The sequence below is a fragment of the Salvia miltiorrhiza genome, chromosome 3, assembly GCF_028751815.1.
Source record: "Salvia miltiorrhiza cultivar Shanhuang (shh) chromosome 3, IMPLAD_Smil_shh, whole genome shotgun sequence".
Lineage (NCBI taxonomy): Eukaryota > Viridiplantae > Streptophyta > Magnoliopsida > Lamiales > Lamiaceae > Salvia > Salvia miltiorrhiza.
This window is the reverse complement of record NC_080389.1, coordinates 2,243,449-2,265,711: the sequence shown is the minus strand read 5'-3', so window position 1 is coordinate 2,265,711 and position 22,263 is coordinate 2,243,449. Positions and strand designations below refer to the sequence as shown.

Sequence of the window (22,263 nt, the reverse complement as noted above, 5' to 3'; positions counted from 1 at the left end):
TAACACCGAAGTTAATTAGTAGTTGCTCTTTAATAGCCCTATATGTTAGTCTAAACCCTTCATAGCAATTTATTATAGCATCCCTATTGTTTGATAAAGCAATATGTGGTAACTCAAACTCCACGTAATATACCATCTAATCACTCTTAATTAGTTGACTAATCACTCACTTTCACAAGTATCAAATCGTTCAAGAGCTAATCTAATATGTCACATATGACAACTTTTATATCAATGATGGCAATTACAAGTTGCATTCACGTTGTTATTATTTTAGTTTTCATACAAATTGTTTTATATTGAACTTAATTGTTTATTTCATTTTAATAAAAACTAGTAATAATGTAAAATTCAGTTAGCATATCCAAAACTCAACATACTATCCCACTCTAAAAAAATATAAATAAATAAATATTCATGTTTAACTCGAATTAAAATCATTCAACATATGATATTTACACCACACATAAATCATCTTTGATGATTGTTTCATCTTCTATTCACGTATGCCTGTTTAACTCGAATCAAAATCATTCAATATATGATATCAACATGTAGGAAGCTTATTACTGATACATATTTGAAATACAAATGTGAAGCTTCATCTTATTGTATCATGACTGAGAAAATATAAATAGTAACAGATTAAAATATCGCGATCTGTTAATCCGCAGAAGGTGCTCACGAACGATAATCCAAAGACGTATATGAACAATAAATTTAAACCTGCAAGAAGCTTGCATATTTGGCACCAAGGAATAGCCTTTGAATGCAGAGCAGGGCATTTTTAGTGACTTCTGAATTTTCATGGTTCATCAATTTCATCACTCGCTCCTTCGCCTTGAGGTCGTTCACGATGACTCTCCCAGCCGGATGGCACTGAACAAACTGCGAGAGATCATAGCAGGCGACAGCAAGCGTCCTAGGGTCGGAGGATGTGTCCAGAATTGTTATGAGGACCCTTAGAACCTGTGGTGGTTATGTGAATGATCAGTTTTACGTAAAAGGAGAGATGAGTATCAAACATTATGCTCAGATCATTCATAGTATAATTCATAATGTTGCAGAAGGTGGAGAGCAAAGGACAAGAATCTCGGAATGATGATGGAGAGTGTCTAGTCACAGAGAGTTCGAACCTGAAAATCGTGTTCTTCGAAACAAGTGATGTTCTCCCTCCAGAAAATAGGATCTTTATGCATGGGAGACCAATCAAGATGTCCTAGGAGGACTTCCTGCTTATATTTCTCGAACGAACTTAGCTTCTTGATGTTATCTTTCAACCCTTGTTCCAGTTGGTTCAGAGCTTCCATAAGATCCTGCAGAAAAAGTTTGATGACAACGGGTCAAGGACCAGAGAGGAATAAGAAAGATCGCCCTAGAAGCAGAGGGAATTAGGTTGCTAGTGCCTGAGACCTGAGGGAAACTCCACTCGTCTCAGCAGAAAGTAAGAAAGACATTGCAATCAGCCAAATATCCTTAACAGAGAACAGGTATTTCTCACCTCATCGCTCCATGCTTGGCCTTTCAAATTCTGAACAACCTGTGGTAATTCAAGGTCCACCATTTGAGCACCGAAAGTCCCTTTGTGCAGCAAATTTCTGAGAGTCAAGACAACTACCCTGACAACCTATCATAAGTTGATAGAGTTATTCCCGGAGGGAAAGAGAGAAAAATCTTTAAATGAGATGCAAAATATTCATATCAATTGTCAATGTGGAGGCTGATGGTTGATGTAATGACATAGAAAAGGATATAAAATGTGCATATGCTTGTCTCAATTTTTATGGGACACAAAAAAAAAAAAAAAAAAGAATTCACCTTTTCTTTTGTGGATCCCTTGACAACTTCAATCAACCGTGGCAAGGACCTGGAAGTAGCCAGGTACTCAATTGCAGGTTCATAGTAAGACAGGAGCCAGACACAAAGGCATGTTTCATAGAGGAGCTGTTTCAAATCCAATCATGAGAAATCATGCATCACGAAAATTTCCATCTCTACTTGCGTAATGAACCAACTAACTTAACGGATTCTGAAAAGCCAATGTTTGGAGTATATACCTGTATGGATTGCTGGTTGGAAACTGGGTTGATCAGAGGAATGAGCAACTTCACTCCATCTTCTTGAACAAATAAAGACCGTGCAGAAGGTTCTCTCAGTAGAGTTGCAAGTGAATTAATAGCTGTCAGAACGCTACGGCTAGGATGTGATGGCTTCTTCAGCTGTAAACGCAGATAGACAAGGATTGCTGAGAAAAAACATTATTCTGGTGAAATATCTCATTTGTATACTCACCACTTTATTTCCACCATACTCAATTCCAACGACAAAAAAACACTCTCCCCACTAAACTTTTAAAGCTTTTAAAGCTCAAAACATATTGGTTTTTCTAAACTAACATATAGGTCTTTCAAATAAGAAAAAGATATTCAACACAAAATACTACTCCATCCGTCCCAGCCGACTTGGCCTATTTCTTTTTGACATGGTTATAGGAGAGTAAAATTATAGTGTAAAGGTATATGGGCTTGTATTTAATGCAGTGTAAAGTGATTACACGAAAATGAAACAGGCCAAGTCAAGTGGGACAGCCCGAAAAGGAACACAGGCCAAGTCAAATGGGATGGAGGGAGTATAACTATAACTTATTAAAATGCTTATACTACATGAAACTTTAAATTGAAGCAGGTCCACCTGACACCAGACCTTTTTTAGGTTCATCCTTCAAAATATTCATAAACAGATACCACAGTAGTAGCCTAGAACATTGCAAAATCAAAGTAACCTTGTACAATGTAAATTCATCTTATAAAAATGGAAGGCTACTTTCTCCACTAGCAAATTATATCACCATCACATCACATTACCAGCATTACACAACACCAGAAGTTACTTTTCATATCAGACCATGTAGTGTAATTAAGCTAAGCAGTTTTGAACAGTCACATAAGTCATTATAAATTCACAGAGTTGCATGTTCACATCAGAAGTGTAACTATAGTACAGTTAATTCTGTAAATACAGCATACTGGTTTCAGGACGGTTGTGTGTTTAAATCTCTTACTTGTCAAGCAAAAAGTCGAAAAACAGATATCTAAAAATATCCTCTCAAGTTCGAAGTGTACCACAGCTTGTTCAGTCAAACGTATTAAATTTATCCGAGTACAATATATGAATTATTTCACATTGCTAAAGTTTCCTTTGACATGATGGCAGAGGCATGATATAAGGAGTTCCATCAAACATGTTGGGAACCTCAGTCATGGGCATAATAAAACTAATAAAAAAATTCGAAAGCATATACCTGAGTCGATAGCCACTCAATCAACCCCTTAAAAACTTCATCTGTAGTAGTAAGTTCCTTCTTTGAATGTGAAGCCCCATTAGAGGTGGCAGTCTCGTGAGATTTTGGCCTTTCACTGGAATTAAAAAAATAAGGAAAGTTACGCATGAAGATGACCAATATAGTTTGCATGCAAAGTGAGGCATGTTCGTCGATTCATACCCTACTATCATAGAAAGTATCTTACAACTCTTCTCTTGTATAAACCAGTTACCTTTCCAGAGCAATCTGCAAAATAAATGAGTGCCTGTTATCCATTAAAAGGACATGAAGAACCTCATAACACATGACAATGCTGTTTCATTTAATATGAGGTGTTGACAATCCAGCTCATTTACATGCAAGAGAAAACAGTTTGACATATGAATTAAAATTAACAACAGCCTTTGATTGATAACACCAACAGGCAACATTTATTACCAACAATGCAGCATTTATCTAACTCAATTTTCATTTTATCTATTTTGGGAAGTACAGATCTTCTTTAGAGCAAAGGTACAAGGAAAAAGCGAGATAGTAGAACTTAAATCAACATACTAATTCTATCTTACTCGACATTCTAATAACTATGAGATGCAAAAGTAGCAGGATCAGAATCCTTGCCTCAGGAAAGGCTCATAAATATCCTCATTGGAGAGAGACTTATCGTGAAATAGTCTAGCTCTTTTGGGGTTTGCTGCCATGGAATAGGAAAAAACACTTAGCCAGTTGATGTTACAAAATTCAATTGATAATCATGTATATTCTGTCCCTCACCTGAAAGCATTTCATCAATAAGAGCCAATACATATTCAACAGTTTCTTCCTTGAATATGTCGCGCAAAATACTCACAAAGATACGAACATAAGATGGACCATCCTGCAACAGTTTTTCCAACTATCAAAGTACTGTTTGCTGACAATTGTGAATTAAAGAGATTTATAAACATATCAATTGATTTTCCATCACTCTTGACTCTTGAGTGTTCATTTGAACATGCAGTAAGTCATAAGCATAACTAGGAGAGCTAATATACAGCCAATTATGGAAACCAAATGCCAAAACCATAAAATAAAAATCTCCAACTGTATCAAAGTTTACTCAAGATTCAAGGGTAACTGTCAAATAGTATCTTTTTTCTTTTTTCCTTCAACTCTTTCATTTCTTATTTTTAGGGTGCGTTCTCTTTGGTTGTAAATTTATCATGGGAAAAAGAGGGATAAATAAAATTTCATCCTTTAAATCCTTCATTTCTTTTTCCTCATTTTCCACAAACTAGAATTTGACCTTATTCATTCCTCCTTTTCACTACAAAGGAGGGATAATATTATCCCTCCATTTTTGGTGTGATAATATTATCCCTCATTTGTAGTGAAAATGAGGAATGAGTAAGGGTCAAATTTTATTTTTTAGGAAATAAGGGAAAAGAAAGGAAGGATTTAAAGAGTAAAATTTTGTTTATCCCTCCATTTTCCCATGATAAATTTACAACTATAGAGAACGCACCCTTAATAGAAAAACACATCATCCCATCCAAAAAAGACATATATAATGTATGTTCCTATATGTGTGTGTGTATGTATTCCGACTTTATATCAGTAGACAGTCGTCTTCTACGCACATGAAATTTAATTGAAACTCCCAACGTCAAATTTATCTCATTTCCACACTCTCCCAAGTCCTCAACAGAAAACTTATTAGCAAACAATTCATTCCAAATGCATGTTAACAAACAAATAAATCATAAAACAACTTGCAAATATCATCTTCGAAAAGGAATATATACACAATCAGCAGTAAGATGATTACATCATCCAGCAGTTGAGCCTTGTAAGCCTCCGGCTTCTTATCATACCGCCGCAGCAGCTGAAGCCCGGTCCCCGTGATCAGCTTAGTCGTCATATAAGTCTCCCATGGAATATCCCTCCTCAAGACCTTCACACAAATTCAATAGCGTCACCAACACAACGAAATCATACCCTTAACCACACAGAATCCCGTAACTTCTGACAATTAGGTCATAATCACAGCTTAAAAACCACAACCAACGAAATTCGCCACCATTTTGGAGTGGCAAATGCCAACATTTCAGAAAGATAATCAATCAGCCAATTTGGAGCCCTTAACAGATTAAATTGAGCACACGCATACATGCGAAGTTTATGAATAGGTGGCGGCATACCTCGTCGGAGGAGAGCTCCCCGTGGTCCGCTGGCATTCTCTGAGTTTGCCTGAAACAGATCGGAATCTAGAGAGAGAAAATCCGCCAGTGTAGAGAGAGAGCGTGAGCAGCAGAAACCAATCAAACAAAATGGTAGTTATATGTGATTTTTTGTATTAACGTTTTTTAAATTTTATATTCATTTTAGAGGCAAAATGGAAAGTACCCCTTTTCAAAGACAAAAACAAAAATGTACCCACCCTTTACCAAACATATAAAATCTACCCATCTAGGACAATAATACCCTTATGCCTATTTTAGTATTCTGCTCGCCAACAGTTTGTCGAGCATGTCGAGTATTTCATCGAGCATGTCGAGCGCGTCGAGCATTATACCAAATACCCTTAAGCAAACTATTCTCTATAATTCATTATAATCATTTATGTTTTTAAACAGTAAACAGGCCCAACATGCTTCCGTAAACACTTCAAAATAATTCTTAAATTAAACCAACATTATACCTTCGTCGACTGGTCTTCTTCAGGAGTCGGTCTTGTTGCGTTTTACGGCTCGTCTGCCTCCCCGGCACGCACCAACCACACACTCGCAAGAGATGGTTGCAACCCTTCTCCTTCACTAAGTGCCGACTAAATAATATGTTGGAAAAATAAAGAAAATATTTTTACTCAACCCGGAATAGTTGGACAAAAACTCAGCGTTTATAGAGGAATTATATAATAATTAATTTTATTTCATAAAAACTCCCCAAAGGAGGAGACTAACTTGTCTAGCTACTCATAGTAGCCAGTACTTGTGTACATAAAAATAAAAAGGAACAAAAACGAAAAACTTTGAAAACAAAATTAAAATTACAAAGATAATTTTCTAGAGAGAAGATGTGTGTTGTGTGAAATGGGTGTGATTTTTCTGATGCCCTTCTTCTCTCCAGCTCTTGTGTTTATATAGAGGTTTGAGCCCCTCTATAATTGCTTGGTTGGTGGCCTCGGATTCTTCCTTTGTGGCCAGCTTGCTTGATTGTGACATCCACCTTCTTTTGTTGGCCATTATTGCCGACGTTTGTTAGTGGCCTCACATGGTACTGGACCCCTTCTTTATCTTCTTGTAATAATGCTGGTAGGGGCCGGCTGCTTTCTTCTCCACTTACTTTTGTCCTGAAGCTTTTGGTAAGTGGTCCTCCTGTTCTTCCACCCACTTTTGTCGTTTCTTTTGTGGGTGTGATCCTGGCTGTGAATCACATGATTCAAAATATTCTGTCGGCCACCTTACTTTTTTGGTGCCCGAGGTGTCCTTCCCTTTGGGGTCTGATGCTTGTCATGTTCATCAGACCGGAATCTCCTTTTATCCGGCTTCGGAAAGAATCCTTTGCCGAATTCTGGCTCCTTCTGCGATGAGCATTGATCGCAGATCCTATCGATCCAATGGCTTACATGAGCCATATTGCAGAATTTGCGACGAGTCTCTTTGCTCCCCGCTATCCTGTTACTCCAGATTGTTTGCCTCTTGTCTTCAAAAGACTTTTCAGCAAACTGAGTGGTGGTTCCTGTCATTGTGTTGACCAGGAACGTTCCCAGATCCGAGCTTTGATTGAACTTGAACCTGGACTTCATTTTGTCCATCTCTGTGAGACAGACCCAAAGACCCCATGCTCGTCTCGTGGAGATTTGATCCTCCGGGATTGTTGAGACGATTGCGGCATTAAACTCAGGAACTTTGATTCGATTCAAAGCTCCTGTATCTGGCCTCCGAAGCTTGATGAAATGGAAGGCTTCGTAGACTCCCTTGCCAACTGGTTCTGGAGCTGCACTGAAGAAATACAGTTCCAGGACATCTCCCCTTTTGAGGGACTCGTTGTTCTCCCATGTGTCGAACACCGTTTTCTGGATCCATTTGGGTAGACCCTTGATTTCGGTGAAAGCCGGAGAAGTGGTATAAACTGAAGCTAATGCCCCAAATTCATACCATTCCTTTACATCGTTTGGATTGGCTCCTGGAGTGAACCAAACCCTTGGATATTTTCCTGCAACATCAACCCGGCAATTTCCCGGATTAATGCCTCTTCTCGTAAGAAGTTTCTCCCACTTGTCTTGATAATTCTGCCAAGAAGGAGAAGGAATAAAAAGATTAGTATCAACCTTAACTTGGCCTGTCATGGGCCTAAGGCTGATCTCTCCCTCTTTTACCCCAGAGGTGGAGGGTTGACATGTTGCTTCAGGGATTGACTCCTTAACAACATCTTTTCCTCGAGCGTCCGGCTGTGAAGCCATTCTCTCAGGACTTGGGCTAGGGGTACTTGAATCCCCTGCTACAGGTAATCCGCCCTGTACGGAAAGCATTGCTTTAGCCCGATTTTCACGGACTGCGCGCAAGAGCGGCTTTTCGGTTGCTTCCTGAAGATTGAACATCTTCATGAAACAGACATCAATTTGGCTAGATACTTTGGCTTCGTCAGCCGCTTGTATCTTTCCTGCTTGTTTAGTATGCAGCACACATCTGTGCCACTCTTGTTGTAGCAGCTCTAGGCTTTCAAAGAGCTGCGCCTGTATTGCCTCGATGGCCTCCACTTCAGGGAGCTCCATCCCTTGTAAGGAAATCTGCAAGAACATTCTGGTCAGATTTCAAAACGACAATATCATAATCATAATATTGGCATTCTGCTTGCCATCTAATTAATCTAGCCCTTTCGGGTTTAGATTCAAACTTTTTTGTTAAGAAAGCTTTAACGTTAGTGTTATCAACTTTCAAAACGAATTTTTTAGCTAGTAAGAAAAGCGGCCATTTTTTAAACGCCTTTCGAACTGCAAAGAATTCTTTCTCGTTGATGTGCCATCGCACAGCTTCGTCGTCGGAGAAAAGACCGCTACAGTATCTGCAAGGTTCTTCTCCATATGGGGTGATCTTTGTAAGCACTGCTGCCCACCAGAAATCACTCGCATCCGTGTAGAGGACCAAATCATCCTCGTCTTGTGGTATTGAAAGTTTTGGGAGATTTTTGCAAATCTCTTTCAACTTCTTTATACCCTCTCGATGTTCTTCCTTCCAAATAAATGGAACATCTTTCTTTAGTAATGGACTAAAGATTTTCCTGTGCTCTGCAAGATTTTTGATGAACATTCCTGCAAAGTTAACAACTCCGAGAAAGCTTTGGAGCTGCTTCTTTTCCTTGAGATCTTCTGGAAAATTCCGGACCTTTTCCACAATATGATCTTGTAGAATGATCCCAGATTCATCAATCTCAATCCCCAGAAACTCCATCTTTTGGGTAGCTATAACTGCCTTCTTTTCTGACAGCACTAGTCCTTCTTGTTGGCAAACATCAGCAAAGATCTCCAGATGCCTGACATGTTCATGAATGTTTTTTGATGCAATAAGGATGTCATCAATATAAACAAACATAAACGAAGAATAATCCTTAAATAGATTATCCATCTTCCTTTGGAATATCTGAGGCGCGTTGGCTAACCCCATTGGCATGACATTCCATACATAATGTCCCTGTGGAGTTGAGAAGGCTGTGAACTTCTTACTCCCTTCCTCCATGCGAATCTGGTAAAAACCTGACTTGCAATCGAACTTTGAGAATACCCTTGCATTTCTAATGCAGTCGATAAGGTGTTCTCTGCTTGGGATGAAGTATCCATCAAACTCAAGAATATCATTAATCCCTTTATAATTAATGACTAATCTTGGTTTTCCTCGCTTGATCTCCCCATGGTTTCTTACCAGAAATCCCGGACTACTATAGGGTGATCTTCCATCTTCGATCAGTTTTAAATCAAGGTGTTCCTTGATTATACTCCCCATATCCTTTTGATCTTGAGGATTCATCAGGATAGGTCTGAACCTTACGAACTCATGCTCCTTTCCAGTTTTAACTTTTAAGGTTGCTCTGAGCTGGTTCTTGTTCCACCATGCCAAAGGATCCTCGTGGTAACACTTCTGGATTCTCCTTTTGACGTCGGCAATGGACACCTGTTCGTCTTCCTTGATATCTTTGTGTGATATCAGGGATACTTTGAGGATTTGAGTTTCTTCCTCAGAGAGATTTGGGAATCCCTCAGTTCTGCATTTGAGCAAAACTTCTCCGAATCTCCTTTGATCCTTCATTTGAGGTCTCCGGAGTCTGCCATCATCACCACGCTTGCTGCGAAATTTGATTGGCATTGATCTATGAAAAGCTCCACCGAGCCTTTGCACAATGATTTTGTGGTCACAATTGGTTGTGAACACTAGCCGTCTGGCTTCATTGTCTTGTATGTACCGCTTGAAGCTTTGCAGAAAATTATTTCCAAATAATATATCTGCTCCGGTATCATGGAAATAAATTGGTGGAGTTTTGACCTTGTACCAAGGTGTCTGTCCTGCCCCGCCGATCAATATTTCCGTCTGTTTTACTCCTTTTGATAAGAGCAAAATCTTTTTGGAGAAATCCCTTCCCGCAATTCGAGGTAGATCTTCTTCCACTTCTGCTGGAAAGACTCCTCGTTTTGCTGTACAGATTCCTGCTCCCGAATCCACATAAGCAGCAAAATATTCTGCTTTGTATTTCTCGTATAACATCCCCACCGAGATGTATATTGAGAATGGGCTGGTCATTGGATCATCACTCTTTGGCGTCCAATGGTGATCTCCATTCTTCCTGATTTCCATGACCATGGTTTATATTTGTCAAGGAAATCTCGTCCTAGGATCAGGACATCTGCTTCTTGTCCGGCTTGTCCTTCGGTTTGGATTTCAAAGTCTCCAACCTTTAGAGTTCCGATGTATCGGTTGTCTCCTGGATTCGCCAGATAATACAACGAACTGCAAGGAAACTGGTTTTCCTTGTTGGTTGTATCGATTCTCGTGGAAACCTGTCTCCATCCTTCGGGACATTTGAGTTTAATTCTCATGTCCGGGACTGGTGTTTCCTGGATTGCCCTTCTCTCGTATGACTGAGAGAAACTTCTTGTAATAGGCCCTGACGTCAGCCTATTTCCTTGGAATGATAGCCTTGGTTCACCCAGTCTGAGACTCTGGGTATGGCTAAGTATCGGCTTGTCTCCAACATCGATGTCGATTTCCCCAATCTGAGGAGTTCCTACTCGGTTTGGATTGACCGCCTTGGCAACTTCTTTGAATATTTCTGGAATTTCAATGAATTTCTTTCCCAGAAATAATTCCGTGTGATGGGAATTTGATAAGGCATACGAGACTTGATAAGTCAGTGAGTATGGCCTATTTCCATCCGTCATTAGCTCCTTCTTCTTGTAGTCCTGATAGAGTGTCAGGGCCCGGCTGAAGGATGAATCTTGCAGATTATAAGAGATCTGTGGGTAGAATTCTGTTATAATCCTCTTGGCATAGAGATTGCCTGAAAAAGCTCCAAGAACTGAAGCTCTAGTATCTCTGATTCTTTTGTCGCAAAGTGCGACATCAATTGGTTGGTCTGTCCCTGGGGTAAGGGATGATTTGATCACCAACTGAATGGCTCCAATATGAATCCATTTTATCGTGCAAGCGACTTCTGGCTTCATTTTCTGGAGGTCCTGCATAATGTCCTCAGACGGAACCAGCTGGATTTCCACCTGATTACTTGTAATCTCGATTGGAAGCGCCGTTTCTTGGTTTGTAACACCAAAATAGACATGATGCTTCCTTTTTGATGGTATCAAGCTATTAAGAACTCGATTCAATCTTCCATTGGAGAACCCTTGGTGGGTTTGTACTTCTCCAATTTCCTTGTTGAGTTTCTTCACGAGTTTATTCACCACCTCTTCTTGTGGAATCAGAAAATGGCTAGTAAACCCATTCTGATCCTCCTTCTGGGTGTGGTGGATCTCGTGTTCCTCTTTAGTCTGACTCGTCTCCGGTTGATCCATCGGACATCTCCGAATCTTCAGAACTAAAGACCTCTTCTTGCTCATATATACTCTCATCAGAGGATATATCTTCAAATCGATACACGGGTATCAATTTCTGGTAGTAGATAGCTTCTTCGATATCTGGTGTGGATTCGAAGCTTCTCATCTCCCTTTTCTCGTTGTCTGGGCAATTGGTTGAAATATGCCCTTTTGCACCGCACGTCCAGCAGTTACAATCCTTGAAACTTTCATTTACTTTGGCCTGAGTGCGCCTGAAAGTTTTTCTCACCGGGATTCTCTTTTGATTTGAGAATTGGTTTCTTGATGGTCCGCTCCGTTGGCCTGACTTGTAGGAGCGTGCCTTCTGTCTGGTCCACCTAGTTCTTGGCTTCCAAGAACTTCTTCTGGACTTTCTTTCATAGGGTTGATACCTATGTTTCTTTCGGCTCCTCCTTTGATACAGCAACTCCGCACCAATCTCTGTTGGAAGATCAAGGTTGTCGCATATCAATGGGGCTCTTTTGTTGAGTCTTCTCAATCTTTTGAGATTCCTCTGGTCCGCTGCCTTCTGGCACCATTCAGACAGCTTCTTGTGAACATAAGACATCCTCCTTGAAGCGCTATCAAGTGGATATTCTCCTGGTGAAACATACTCGTTGATGAGCATTTCCCTCCATGGACTTGGAAACTTTGGAAAAAAGAGATCCATGGCCATCTTGTTGTCTACTTCCCCCATATGGACATATAGGGTGTATAGGCGCAGAAATTTATTAAGAGCTTTTGGCTCTAGCACTATCAACCTCAAATTGTGTAGTGCTTGTTGATATTTCTTGCGCTTTTCCTCTGCAGATCCTTCGAAAAAATCCATTCCCAAGAAATGAATTTTTATTTGTTTAGTAACTTCCTTGATGATATCATTCATGTCAGTGCTACTAAACATTTCATTCCTTACTGGAACTGAAAGTTTTTCCCAGTATTGTTTTGCCATCCCCGCCAAGCTGGCTTCGAAGACTCTGGCAAATTCCTTTTTGTCGTAATCAATTGTGGCAATCACGACCTTTAATGATGAAGCCCATTCGTCGATGAGATCCTCCCAATCTTTGAAACTGGCTTCGTCGAGGTTAAGAATCAATCCATATGGATGGATTGGTTCCAGTGTGACCTTTCCTACAGGAGTGTCCTGCATCTGAGGCCTCCGTCGCCTGGTTCGTTGGAACTCGCTCGTACTATCTTGAGCTGAACCTTTCAGTGGCGCTCCTTCTCGAGGCTCTTTTTTGGGAACCTCATCTTCTTGGTTCATCTTTAGATCAACCATGTTGAGGTTAGCAAAAGATTCTGCTAACTCCTGTAGATCTTCCAATCCGATTCTATCAAGGCTATTCATGATATTTGCCTTTCATGATTCGGATTATGTCCTCCGGCTGCAACTCTTTGGGTGTTGCATCAAATAGAGAGGTGGACGTCGGGTCTTTGGACCATTGATTCCGAATTTTTCCGGAACATGGTTTTCGCCTTTCGATCTTCTCCATTTTTCTCTGGATATCACGCAAGAGGGTTAGAATTTCCTCTTGTTGGAGTGATATTCTGCTTAGCTCCATCGGTAGATCGTACAGCTTGACGCCATAATATTCCACCGTCTTTTGGATCTCCCGCAAGTTGACATTGTCGGAAGAACTTGGCTCGATCTTTTGATAGCCTGGAAAGGCTACACTCGCCTTGTCTTTTGGTTCCATCAATCGTGGGACTGATGGACCTCCTCCATTCTTTGTTCAATGGTTGCTCTGGATGCAGCCATTATCATCAGTTGCCGATGATAGCCCTGGATACTCACAATAATATTGCGAATAAGTTCAATATCTCCTCCTCGTCTTAGGTTGGTGATGAGGACTCGATTGTTCCATCTTAGGTCACTAAGAAAGTGACCGATTTCTATCTCCAAATTTTGGAGAGAGTTCCTGTAGTGTACACATCTCGGACACTCGTCCGGATCCATAAGTTTTAATGGAGTCTCCTCCCACATGGGTTAATCATAAAAATAAATTAAAAATTATATAATTCCTCTATAAAAACCCGCTTTGATACCATTTTAAACAAGGATCTTTTTTAACTGTTTTTGCTTAAAGGTACGTGGCGTTGTCTCACAGTCCAGACCCAGATTACCAGGTAATCTATCGGGCACGAGGAAAGTTTCCAGCCGATATACCCTTTAAGCCCAATTTTAATGCATATAATGAAGTATAGGGAAATTCTTGGAAATAGCAAGTCAAAGGGTGGAAATAGCTAGAGGGCAAAATTGTCCAAAGTGGGTACATTTTGTATGTTTTAAAATAGGTGGGTACATTTTAGGTTTTATCTATGAAAAAGGGTATTTTCAACCATTAACCCTTCATTTTATATGTTTCGTGATTAGATTTAAAAGTAGAATATAATGAAAAATTTTACGGGTCGGGTCAAAGCATTCCGCTTCATACGGGTCACTGAAACGGGCCCAATTAAAATAAGTCCAATAAGCATTTAATGGATCTAAATCGAGTATTAGATGTTGACATGATTATCTAAGTGAAATTATAATCATTATTGATTTATTGGGCAAATATATAATAAAGTCTTAGCCCATTATAGTTGTAACATTACCCCATTTATCAATCTACGCGGGCTTCTAATTGAGTCCAAATCTAATCTAATTAAATTTTAGAAAAAATTCAATATTGGACTAAGAAATTGAATCCATTATATTTCTATAAATGCATAAAATTATACTCAAATTTTACTTTTTAACCAAATCTATTTTGATGGTAAAAAAATAAATTTTTACTTTTTTCAAATTTGACATGAATCAAAAGTTCGTCAACTAATAACTTGATTGTCTGAAGTTTGATGGGCAATCTGAAGGTACCGTTCGAAAGCTTTTGACATTATCTTTCTAATGATACATATATAGTTGAGTTTTCGTTACCGAAAGTAGTAAAAACATGGCATGAAAGTTGATGTCACGAAATTCTAATTTTTCCCTTTTTTTCCGATCACTTTCAGTGATCAAAACCCAACAATATATTATTAGAAAGATAAAGTCAATAACTTTCCAACGGTACCTTCAGATTGTCCATCAGAATACAGACAATCAAGTTATTGCCTAATGAACTTTTGGAGTCAGGTCATATTTCAAAAAGATTAAAAATTAATGTTTTTTTTTTATCAAAAAATAGATTTGATTGAAAACTAAAATTTGAGTATAGTTTGTGTATTTATATTCAATTAACTCAAATTGAGTGTACTACCACCTTTCATAACCTAACAAATTCAATAGAAACAATATATATTTACATGCTCACCGGCATAATAGTCGAATAAAACTTCATTTTACGGCCAAATATCAACTTCCAACTTCATATAGTGTCAACTAGCATAGATCCCATTATTATTTTCTCAATAACATTACAGTCAGAATACACATACAACAAAAAGAAGAGACAATAATCAAACAAGTCGAGTGAAGGATGAAAATCACTATATATACAAACTATGAATAAAATAGTAATAAAATTAATATATAAGAAAAAATGTGTGCAGGCCATTCTTCTTATTGCAGGCCGAGCAACTACACTAGATTCTTGTACAGATGTCAAAAAATAATAGTTATATATGTAAATAAATTATTATATATATTCATATATTAAAGGATGAAAGTTTAAACATCAAATAATAAGGACAAATGGGATAAATGTAGCCATATATAGTTTGATCAGTTCAAATGAGACAGCTTAAAATATCTAAGGAAATTGCTTATTTAATTTGGCCTAATAGTACCAATTATTTTAGTTCTTTGAATTATTTTATTCCAATTAACGTAGCATTTGGAGCTACGTTTTGATATCTGTCTCCAACAAAAGTACAGTTCTTAAGCCCTTTATCTCTCAAATAGAATTCTTTATCTTTTCGATATAAAAAAATATTCTTTATTCTTTCATTCTTTTTGTCCTTTTGTTCTTCATCAACATTTTTCGCTCCTTTTCTCCTTTCTTTTTATTATGATTTCCAGCAAGATCAACTTTCAATAATGCTAAAACAAATGGATAATAAGGAACCTATAGATTGGGTGCAATGCCTCTAAGATATTATTAAATTGGCAAAAGCTTGTGCAAGAATGAGTATATGGGTGAGACGGGTTAAGAAAGGACTGGGGCGCAGGTTGGGGCAAGCTGGGCGCGAGTCGTGGGTCACAAGTCGGTTAAAAAACACAGATAAGTCACTACAAAAAAAGCGCTGATTACCGACGGCTAAATGCCGTCGGTAACAAAAGACGGCCGCCGGTAAATAGTGTTACCGGCGGCGATAACGGCGGCAATCTCCCGCCGCTAAACGGTTCGTCGGCAACGACAATAACGGCGGCGAACATCCGCCGTCGGCAGTTAACGGCGGCGATGCCGCCGGAATTGTCGCCGTTAAACGGCGGAGCCTAGCCGGAGAAATAGCGGCGGCAGACACCGCCGCTAGTTACCGAGGGCTATTTTGCCGTCGGTAGAGAGCCACCGGAGTCCGGCTGACCCTGCCGGAAAACTACCGACGGCGATTACCGCCGCTAACTAGCGGCGGCGAATCGCCGTCAGTAAAAATCTACCGCCGGCCGGTGGGTCACGCCGGAGGATGGCCGGGTATTTACCGAGGGGAAATTGCCGTCGGTAACTACCGACGGCGTTTTGCCCACGGTAATGTTTTTTATTTTATTTTTTTATTTTATTTTATTTTATTTTATTTATTTATTTATTTATTTATTTTATTGTATATTGTATATTGTATATCCACAATTTATTTCCGTATTTATACGGTATTGCATACTTTAGACGAACTTCCCAGTCGGCGACCCGACTTCCCAGTGGGTCACCCATCTTGCTTGTGCTATGTGTCAAGCACGCTTAACTTTGAAATTCTTTTCGAGTGATCACCAGTACAGAACACTCGTATTATTGATATATCTACATCTATTAATTCATTTAAATGCTATATACTCACTCATATAATTATAATCTTTGAATATGTGGAGATAATACCTTAAATATGTTGTTAATTAGTGAGCGAGTTCGTTTCGGTCCTTATTTTTATCGTCGGTAAAATATTTAATTAATATTTAATAATTAATTAATTAATTAATTAATTAATTTTTTTTTTTAACATTAATACACCAAAAGTGTTTTAATTTGGTTATTATAATGTGATTTGAATTTATTTGTTTATGTTAAATGCAATCATCATCATCATTGCCATAAATATATAAAACATTTATAGTTTTAATAATTAAAGCACTTGAAATATATAGTTCAATAAAACATAAATTTGAAAAGAAAGTGCAAATGTAATTTTGTTTGAAAACATAAACATAAGTCTAAGCATCATCATCATCATCATCATCATCGGCATCAGGGTATGGAGGTGGCGGAGCATTATACATCCTCATAAACGCCTCCAATTGAGCCACGCGGTCCTGCATCTGTTGGCGTTCTGCTTGCTCTGCCGCCATGCGCTCCTCTATCTGTTGGCGTTGTGCTTGCTCTGCCGCCAATCGCTCCTCCAGCGTGGAGATCCGTGTCTCATAAAGCTGCTGAGACACCGCAGAAGTGCCCGTGCTGCGGATAGACCCCCTACTAGCCTGACTCTGCCCGGCACTCCCGACGCCATAGATCCGTGACCTATCAATTTGCACCACCTCCAAATACACCTCGTCTAGCCACTCCTGTCGTCCTGTGGCAGCGGCCAGTCGATGAACCTCGGCCTAATACATACATAACAATGCATAATTGTTAGAAAATAAATACATTCACTAAATATTTGAATAAACTTAAACACTTACGTCAATTCTAGCATCTCTCTCCGACGTATAACTTCCGTCGGCGTACGTGTGGAGGCGGAGGAAGGTGGCATAGTTCGGTGCATCCTGGGGAGTACCAGGATCCAAGCTCTGTATATGCATTTATATAAGATAAATAAGTTATATTAGTCAATATATTAATTTAATTTATATACTTAATTATTTGTTAATTACATACCATATACTGCTGCAGGATACGAGTCGACTGGGACCCGCCCACGTGCCTACTGATCCCTGTACCCTCCCCATCGGGCTCGGACATCCGGTTGGCACGAGCTCGAGTTGAAACAGCCTCAACCTCGGGCTGATGCCAGTAATCCCGGAGTCCAGTCCAGAAATCGGGAGTCATCCAGACGGGCCTAGACATCTCTCTCCCTTGGCTGATACACTGCTTGAGAGTTGTCTTGTAGTCGCTCATCATGTCGGAGTACCTTTTGCGGGCTTTTGTCTCCCACATGATCCTCACGTCATGCTCATCCTCGGGCTTCCACGTAAACTCTTTCTGTTAAAAGAAAGAGAATTAATTTAATATCAAACATTTTAACAATTTAATATGATATATTTATATGTATTATAAATTTAATTGTACCTGTAATTCATCAAAAAATTTATCCTTCATCGCCGGGGGCGTCAACTTCCATGTGTACCCGCCTGTGTTTTCAAACATCTTAAATGTGCACGTGCAAGCTTTGGACAGGCCAGTGGGCTCCAACAAAACACTGTGTACAAGTAATTTTGTCACTTAATCATGGTGTACGAGAAACAGTAATTTTAACTAATGTACTTACCCAGTCTCAGGATGCCTCTGAAATACCGTCCTCCCATCAGGTGCCTTAACCTCTCTCTCTCTGATAGCGGCAGCTGTAGGGCCCCTAGGCCTTCTAGCCCGTGAACTACTAGAAGCATTGGGAGTCTCGGGAGTCCCAGAAATATGCGTCCCAGACCCATCAGATGTATCTGCTGTAGCTTCTGGCGCATTAACGCCAGATCGCCTCCCAAATCCCAACAAACCTCGAGAGGTAGACATGATGCCTGTTGCATACAATTAAATTAACAAATATATAGCGAAACGTAACATTAACAGTAACTAACAAACATAACAAATTTGCAATCAAATTCAACCAAAATGTGCATTTACATTTATTCATAAGCATCACTACTATCATCATCACTATCGTTAGATGTCAACGGGGAATCATCGTCTTCTGCTTCATCGTCATCTTCAATCTCAACGACTCCACCGAGGGGATGAAGGAGAAGTGGTTGTTCAATGCCTACACTTGTGTGAGTAGGCATAATAGTAACCACTTCTTCTTGAAATGGTTGATCTAATGTTGATGTAGATGCTGCAGTAGACACTTCAACCTTAGATCTTGCGTTGACTTTGCATGCTGACCACCAATTTTTCTTTGATTGGTTCGTACTGGGATAGGGACAGTAAAACACTTGAACTACTTGACTCGCCAAAACAAAGGGATCATACTTCTTATATCTTCGTGTGTGGTTCAGTGAAACTAACTTGAAGTCTGTATCAATAGAAGTTCCCTGAGCCGACAAGTCAAACCATTCACAGTTGAACAAGACTGTCTGCTTAATTGGATACCCCGGATACTCCAGCACGCAAACCTCTTGCAGACGCCCATAAAAGTCTAGCACATCTCTATCACTACCATAGACCGAACCTTTTATGCAAACGCCACTGTTCACAGTCGCACTCTCTCTATCATGATCAGTTGTGTGAAACCTGTAGCCATTCACGAAATAGCCGGAGTATGTTTCAATCTCCCTTAATGGTCCAGCTGCAAGCGACCTAATATAAGGGTTCAACTCGTCGTTACAAGGACGACAAACCTGTTTCACACAAATATCATTTAAGTTTGCTAGCCAATTTTAGAGTAAGTAAATGTATATTTAACATAAATTTATCGTCTCTTACGTAATGGTTAAACCACAGAATAAACTCGTTGTGAAACGCGACTTCAAACTCTGCATCAGTCATGTAAGGATTTGCATATCGTTTTTCCTCCTTGAAGATCCTTGGATACAAAGAATCAAATAAATATGTTAACACCTATATATGATGAACACTTCTTATACGTAAATTGAACGAGAATACTCACTTTCTATATGTCTCTGCAACCTCTGCACAATTGCTCAAAATATACATGTGTGCAGCATGCCATTCGCGCTCATCCATGTATCTCTTCGTCCCTCGGCCAAGTGAACGCCCAATAGGTTTGAATATGGCGAGACAAAGAGGATCATCATTTTCAGCAACGGGCATCTCAATATTGCGAGGCAAAGTTGTCCACTTTGTAGATATTTGATCTTCAAAGTAAAACGAAGAGAAGGTTGACATTTCTGCAAGTAAGTATGCATTGGCGATGGACGCCTCAACCTTGGCTTTGTTTTTTATATGATTTTTTAATGTCCTCAAATATCTTTCAAAAGGATACATCCACCGATATTGCACTGGACCAGCCAATCGTGCCTCATCTGCCAAATGAACTGGTAGGTGCTCCATTGAATCAAATAAACTAGGCGGGAAGATACGCTCAAGTTTGCAAAGAGTAACAGCTATCTTCTCACTCAGTATTCTCATGTCATATATGGCCACGTTGCGGGATGTTAATTCTCTGAAGAAGAAACTTAACTCTGTAATTGCCTCCCAAACATTCTTAGGAAGAAGTTCTTTAAATGCAACAGGCAGAAGGATTTGCATGAACACGTGACAGTCGTGACTTTTCATGTTGTGCATCTTCAGGGCGTTCATGTCAACGCATCTACTAATATTTGACACGTACCCATCGGGAAACTTAAGACTCTTGATCCATTGGAGTAAGATCTTCTTCTCTTCCCTGTCAAGCGTATAACATGCTTTCGGATACCCTCGAGTTCCATCCACTTTCTTCAACTCTTTCCGCTTGCAGAAGGTGTTCAATTCTTCTCTAGATTTTTCTGTATCTTTTGTCTTCCCCTTCACATTCAGGACAGTATTAAACACGTTATCAAACACATTTTTCTCAATGTGCATGACATCCAGATTATGTCGAATCAAAAGATATCTCCAATAGGGTAGATCCCAAAATATGCTTTTCTTTTTCCACCCTACATCTTGATATTTGGCGAGTTGAGCGTTCCTGCCATCGAAGTCTTCGGTAACCTTCACGAAGCCTAACCCCTCGATTTGATTCAAGATTTGTATTCCTGATCTTTGTTCTGGTGGACCAACATTGCATGTCTTATTCCTCAAGAATGAAGTTTTGTTTCTCCTAAACACATGGTTAGGAGGTAAGAACTTCCGATGATTATCAAACCACGATTGTTTTCCACTCATCGGCAAAGTGAATGCTTCTGTATTCTCCATGCAATGTGGACATGCCAATTTCCCAGCTGTACCCCACCCAGACAACATAGCGTACGCTGGAAAATCACTGATAGTCCATATCAGAGCTGCTCGCATCTGGAAATTTTGCTTCAACGATATGTCGTAAGTGTTCACACCAACCTCCCACAGAGATTTTAACTCGTGTATCAATGGCTGTAAGAATACGTCCAACTTCATCTTTGGGTTTGATGGGCCAGGCACGAGGACTGTGAGGAACATGAATTGTTCTTTCATGCACAACCACGGAGGCAGGTTATACGGCGTGACAATAACTGGCCAAGAAGAATATTGACACCCTGATTGTGCAAATGGGGCAAAACCATCTGTAGAGAGGCCCAACCTCACATTTCTAATCTCATCGGCGAATCCAGGTTAGACTGAATTCAAATGTTTCCATGCCGGAGAGTCGGCCGGGTGGCGCATTATCCCATCGTCTGTGGAGGTCGCATGCCACCGCATATGTTCAGCAGTTGCAGGAGATGCAAACAATCTCTGCAATCGGGGCGTCAAGGGAAAATAGTGCATCTGTTTAGCGGGCACTTGTTTCTTTCTGCGACTCCCAGATGCACGCAAGCTGTCCTTATATCGTGATTGGTCACAGAACATACAACTATGTAGCTCACTAGTTTCCCCCCAATACAACATGCAGTTATTAACACAGCAATCGATCTTCTCTACTGGCAAACCCAAACCACGTAGATTTCTTTTCGTACTATAGAAGTCTTCTGGACAGTTGTTACCCTCTGGTAAAGCAGCTTTCATCATCGAAGACATCTGATTGTAAGTCCTCTCTGACATGTGGCTTTCAGTCTTTATGCTCATGAATTGAGTCATCCAACTTAATTGTGAGTACGTGTCACATCCTGCGTACAATGGAGTATCCGCTGCATCCAACATGTTATAAATCTGTTGAGCGTCATTATTGGGCGGCTGCTCCAGATTTGGAGGATCTTGATAATTACTAGGTCCAGCATGGTCATGCACCATCCTTTCGTAGTTATTGTATAATCCATCATCCTCATTCATTATAGCATGTTCTCTCGGCATAGACAGCGGTGCTTCCCCGTGACAAACCCAAACTTTGTAATTCAGGACAAATCCACGCCTACTAACATGTTCTCTGACCGTAGGTACATCTAAATACGCTTGATTCTTGCACTTCTTACACGGGCACCTAATGTTACCTTGTCCATCTGTGTACGCCGTTTGATTGAACGCCCACTCAAGGAAATACTCAAGCCCCGTTTCAAATGCGGTACGATCATTGTATCTCGCGTACATCCACGTACGATTATCACTCATTCTTGCAAATTCTAATTGAAAAAAACAAATAAAACATAATAAATTACTTGAAATCTAACAAAATTTCGACAGCATAACCCCACTATCCTAACTACCAAGTGCTCGACTCTACCAGCAACTATAGTGACCATAGTGGTCCTAATTTACTAAGCCTATACTAGGTCTACCCGACCCCCCAATGTCGAAGCAATAATACAATACAAATAAAAGCAATAAAAATCATGGTAATTAAATTAAAAACAATCATTTGTAGGGAGAAGATCCTTAAGAAATAATCAATTTCTATCCCAAAGGGAGAAGATCCTTAAGAAATTGATTAAATCTATCCCACAATATATATATATATATATAATAATATAACATTTCAT

The 22,263-nt window shown here is 39.7% G+C and overlaps 2 protein-coding genes across 2 annotated transcripts in view; both read right to left on the bottom strand.

Annotated features, from left to right (window-relative positions):
* Positions 1–22,263, bottom strand: part of LOC131016821 (putative late blight resistance protein homolog R1C-3) — a 629,159-nt gene that overhangs the window by 286,887 nt on the left and 320,009 nt on the right. The gene's annotated exons all lie outside the window — the stretch shown is intronic.
* Positions 477–5,688, bottom strand: LOC131016883 (V-type proton ATPase subunit H-like). Its single transcript, XM_057945667.1, has 11 exons — positions 5,503–5,688; positions 5,130–5,255; positions 4,097–4,199; positions 3,944–4,016; positions 3,503–3,568; positions 3,302–3,416; positions 2,058–2,219; positions 1,819–1,944; positions 1,502–1,627; positions 1,137–1,316; positions 477–969 (listed from the first exon to the last, which is right to left on the bottom strand). The coding sequence occupies exons 1-11, from the start codon at positions 5,536–5,538 to the stop codon at positions 721–723; spliced, it is 1,362 nt and encodes a 453-aa protein (XP_057801650.1). The 5' UTR covers positions 5,539–5,688; the 3' UTR covers positions 477–720.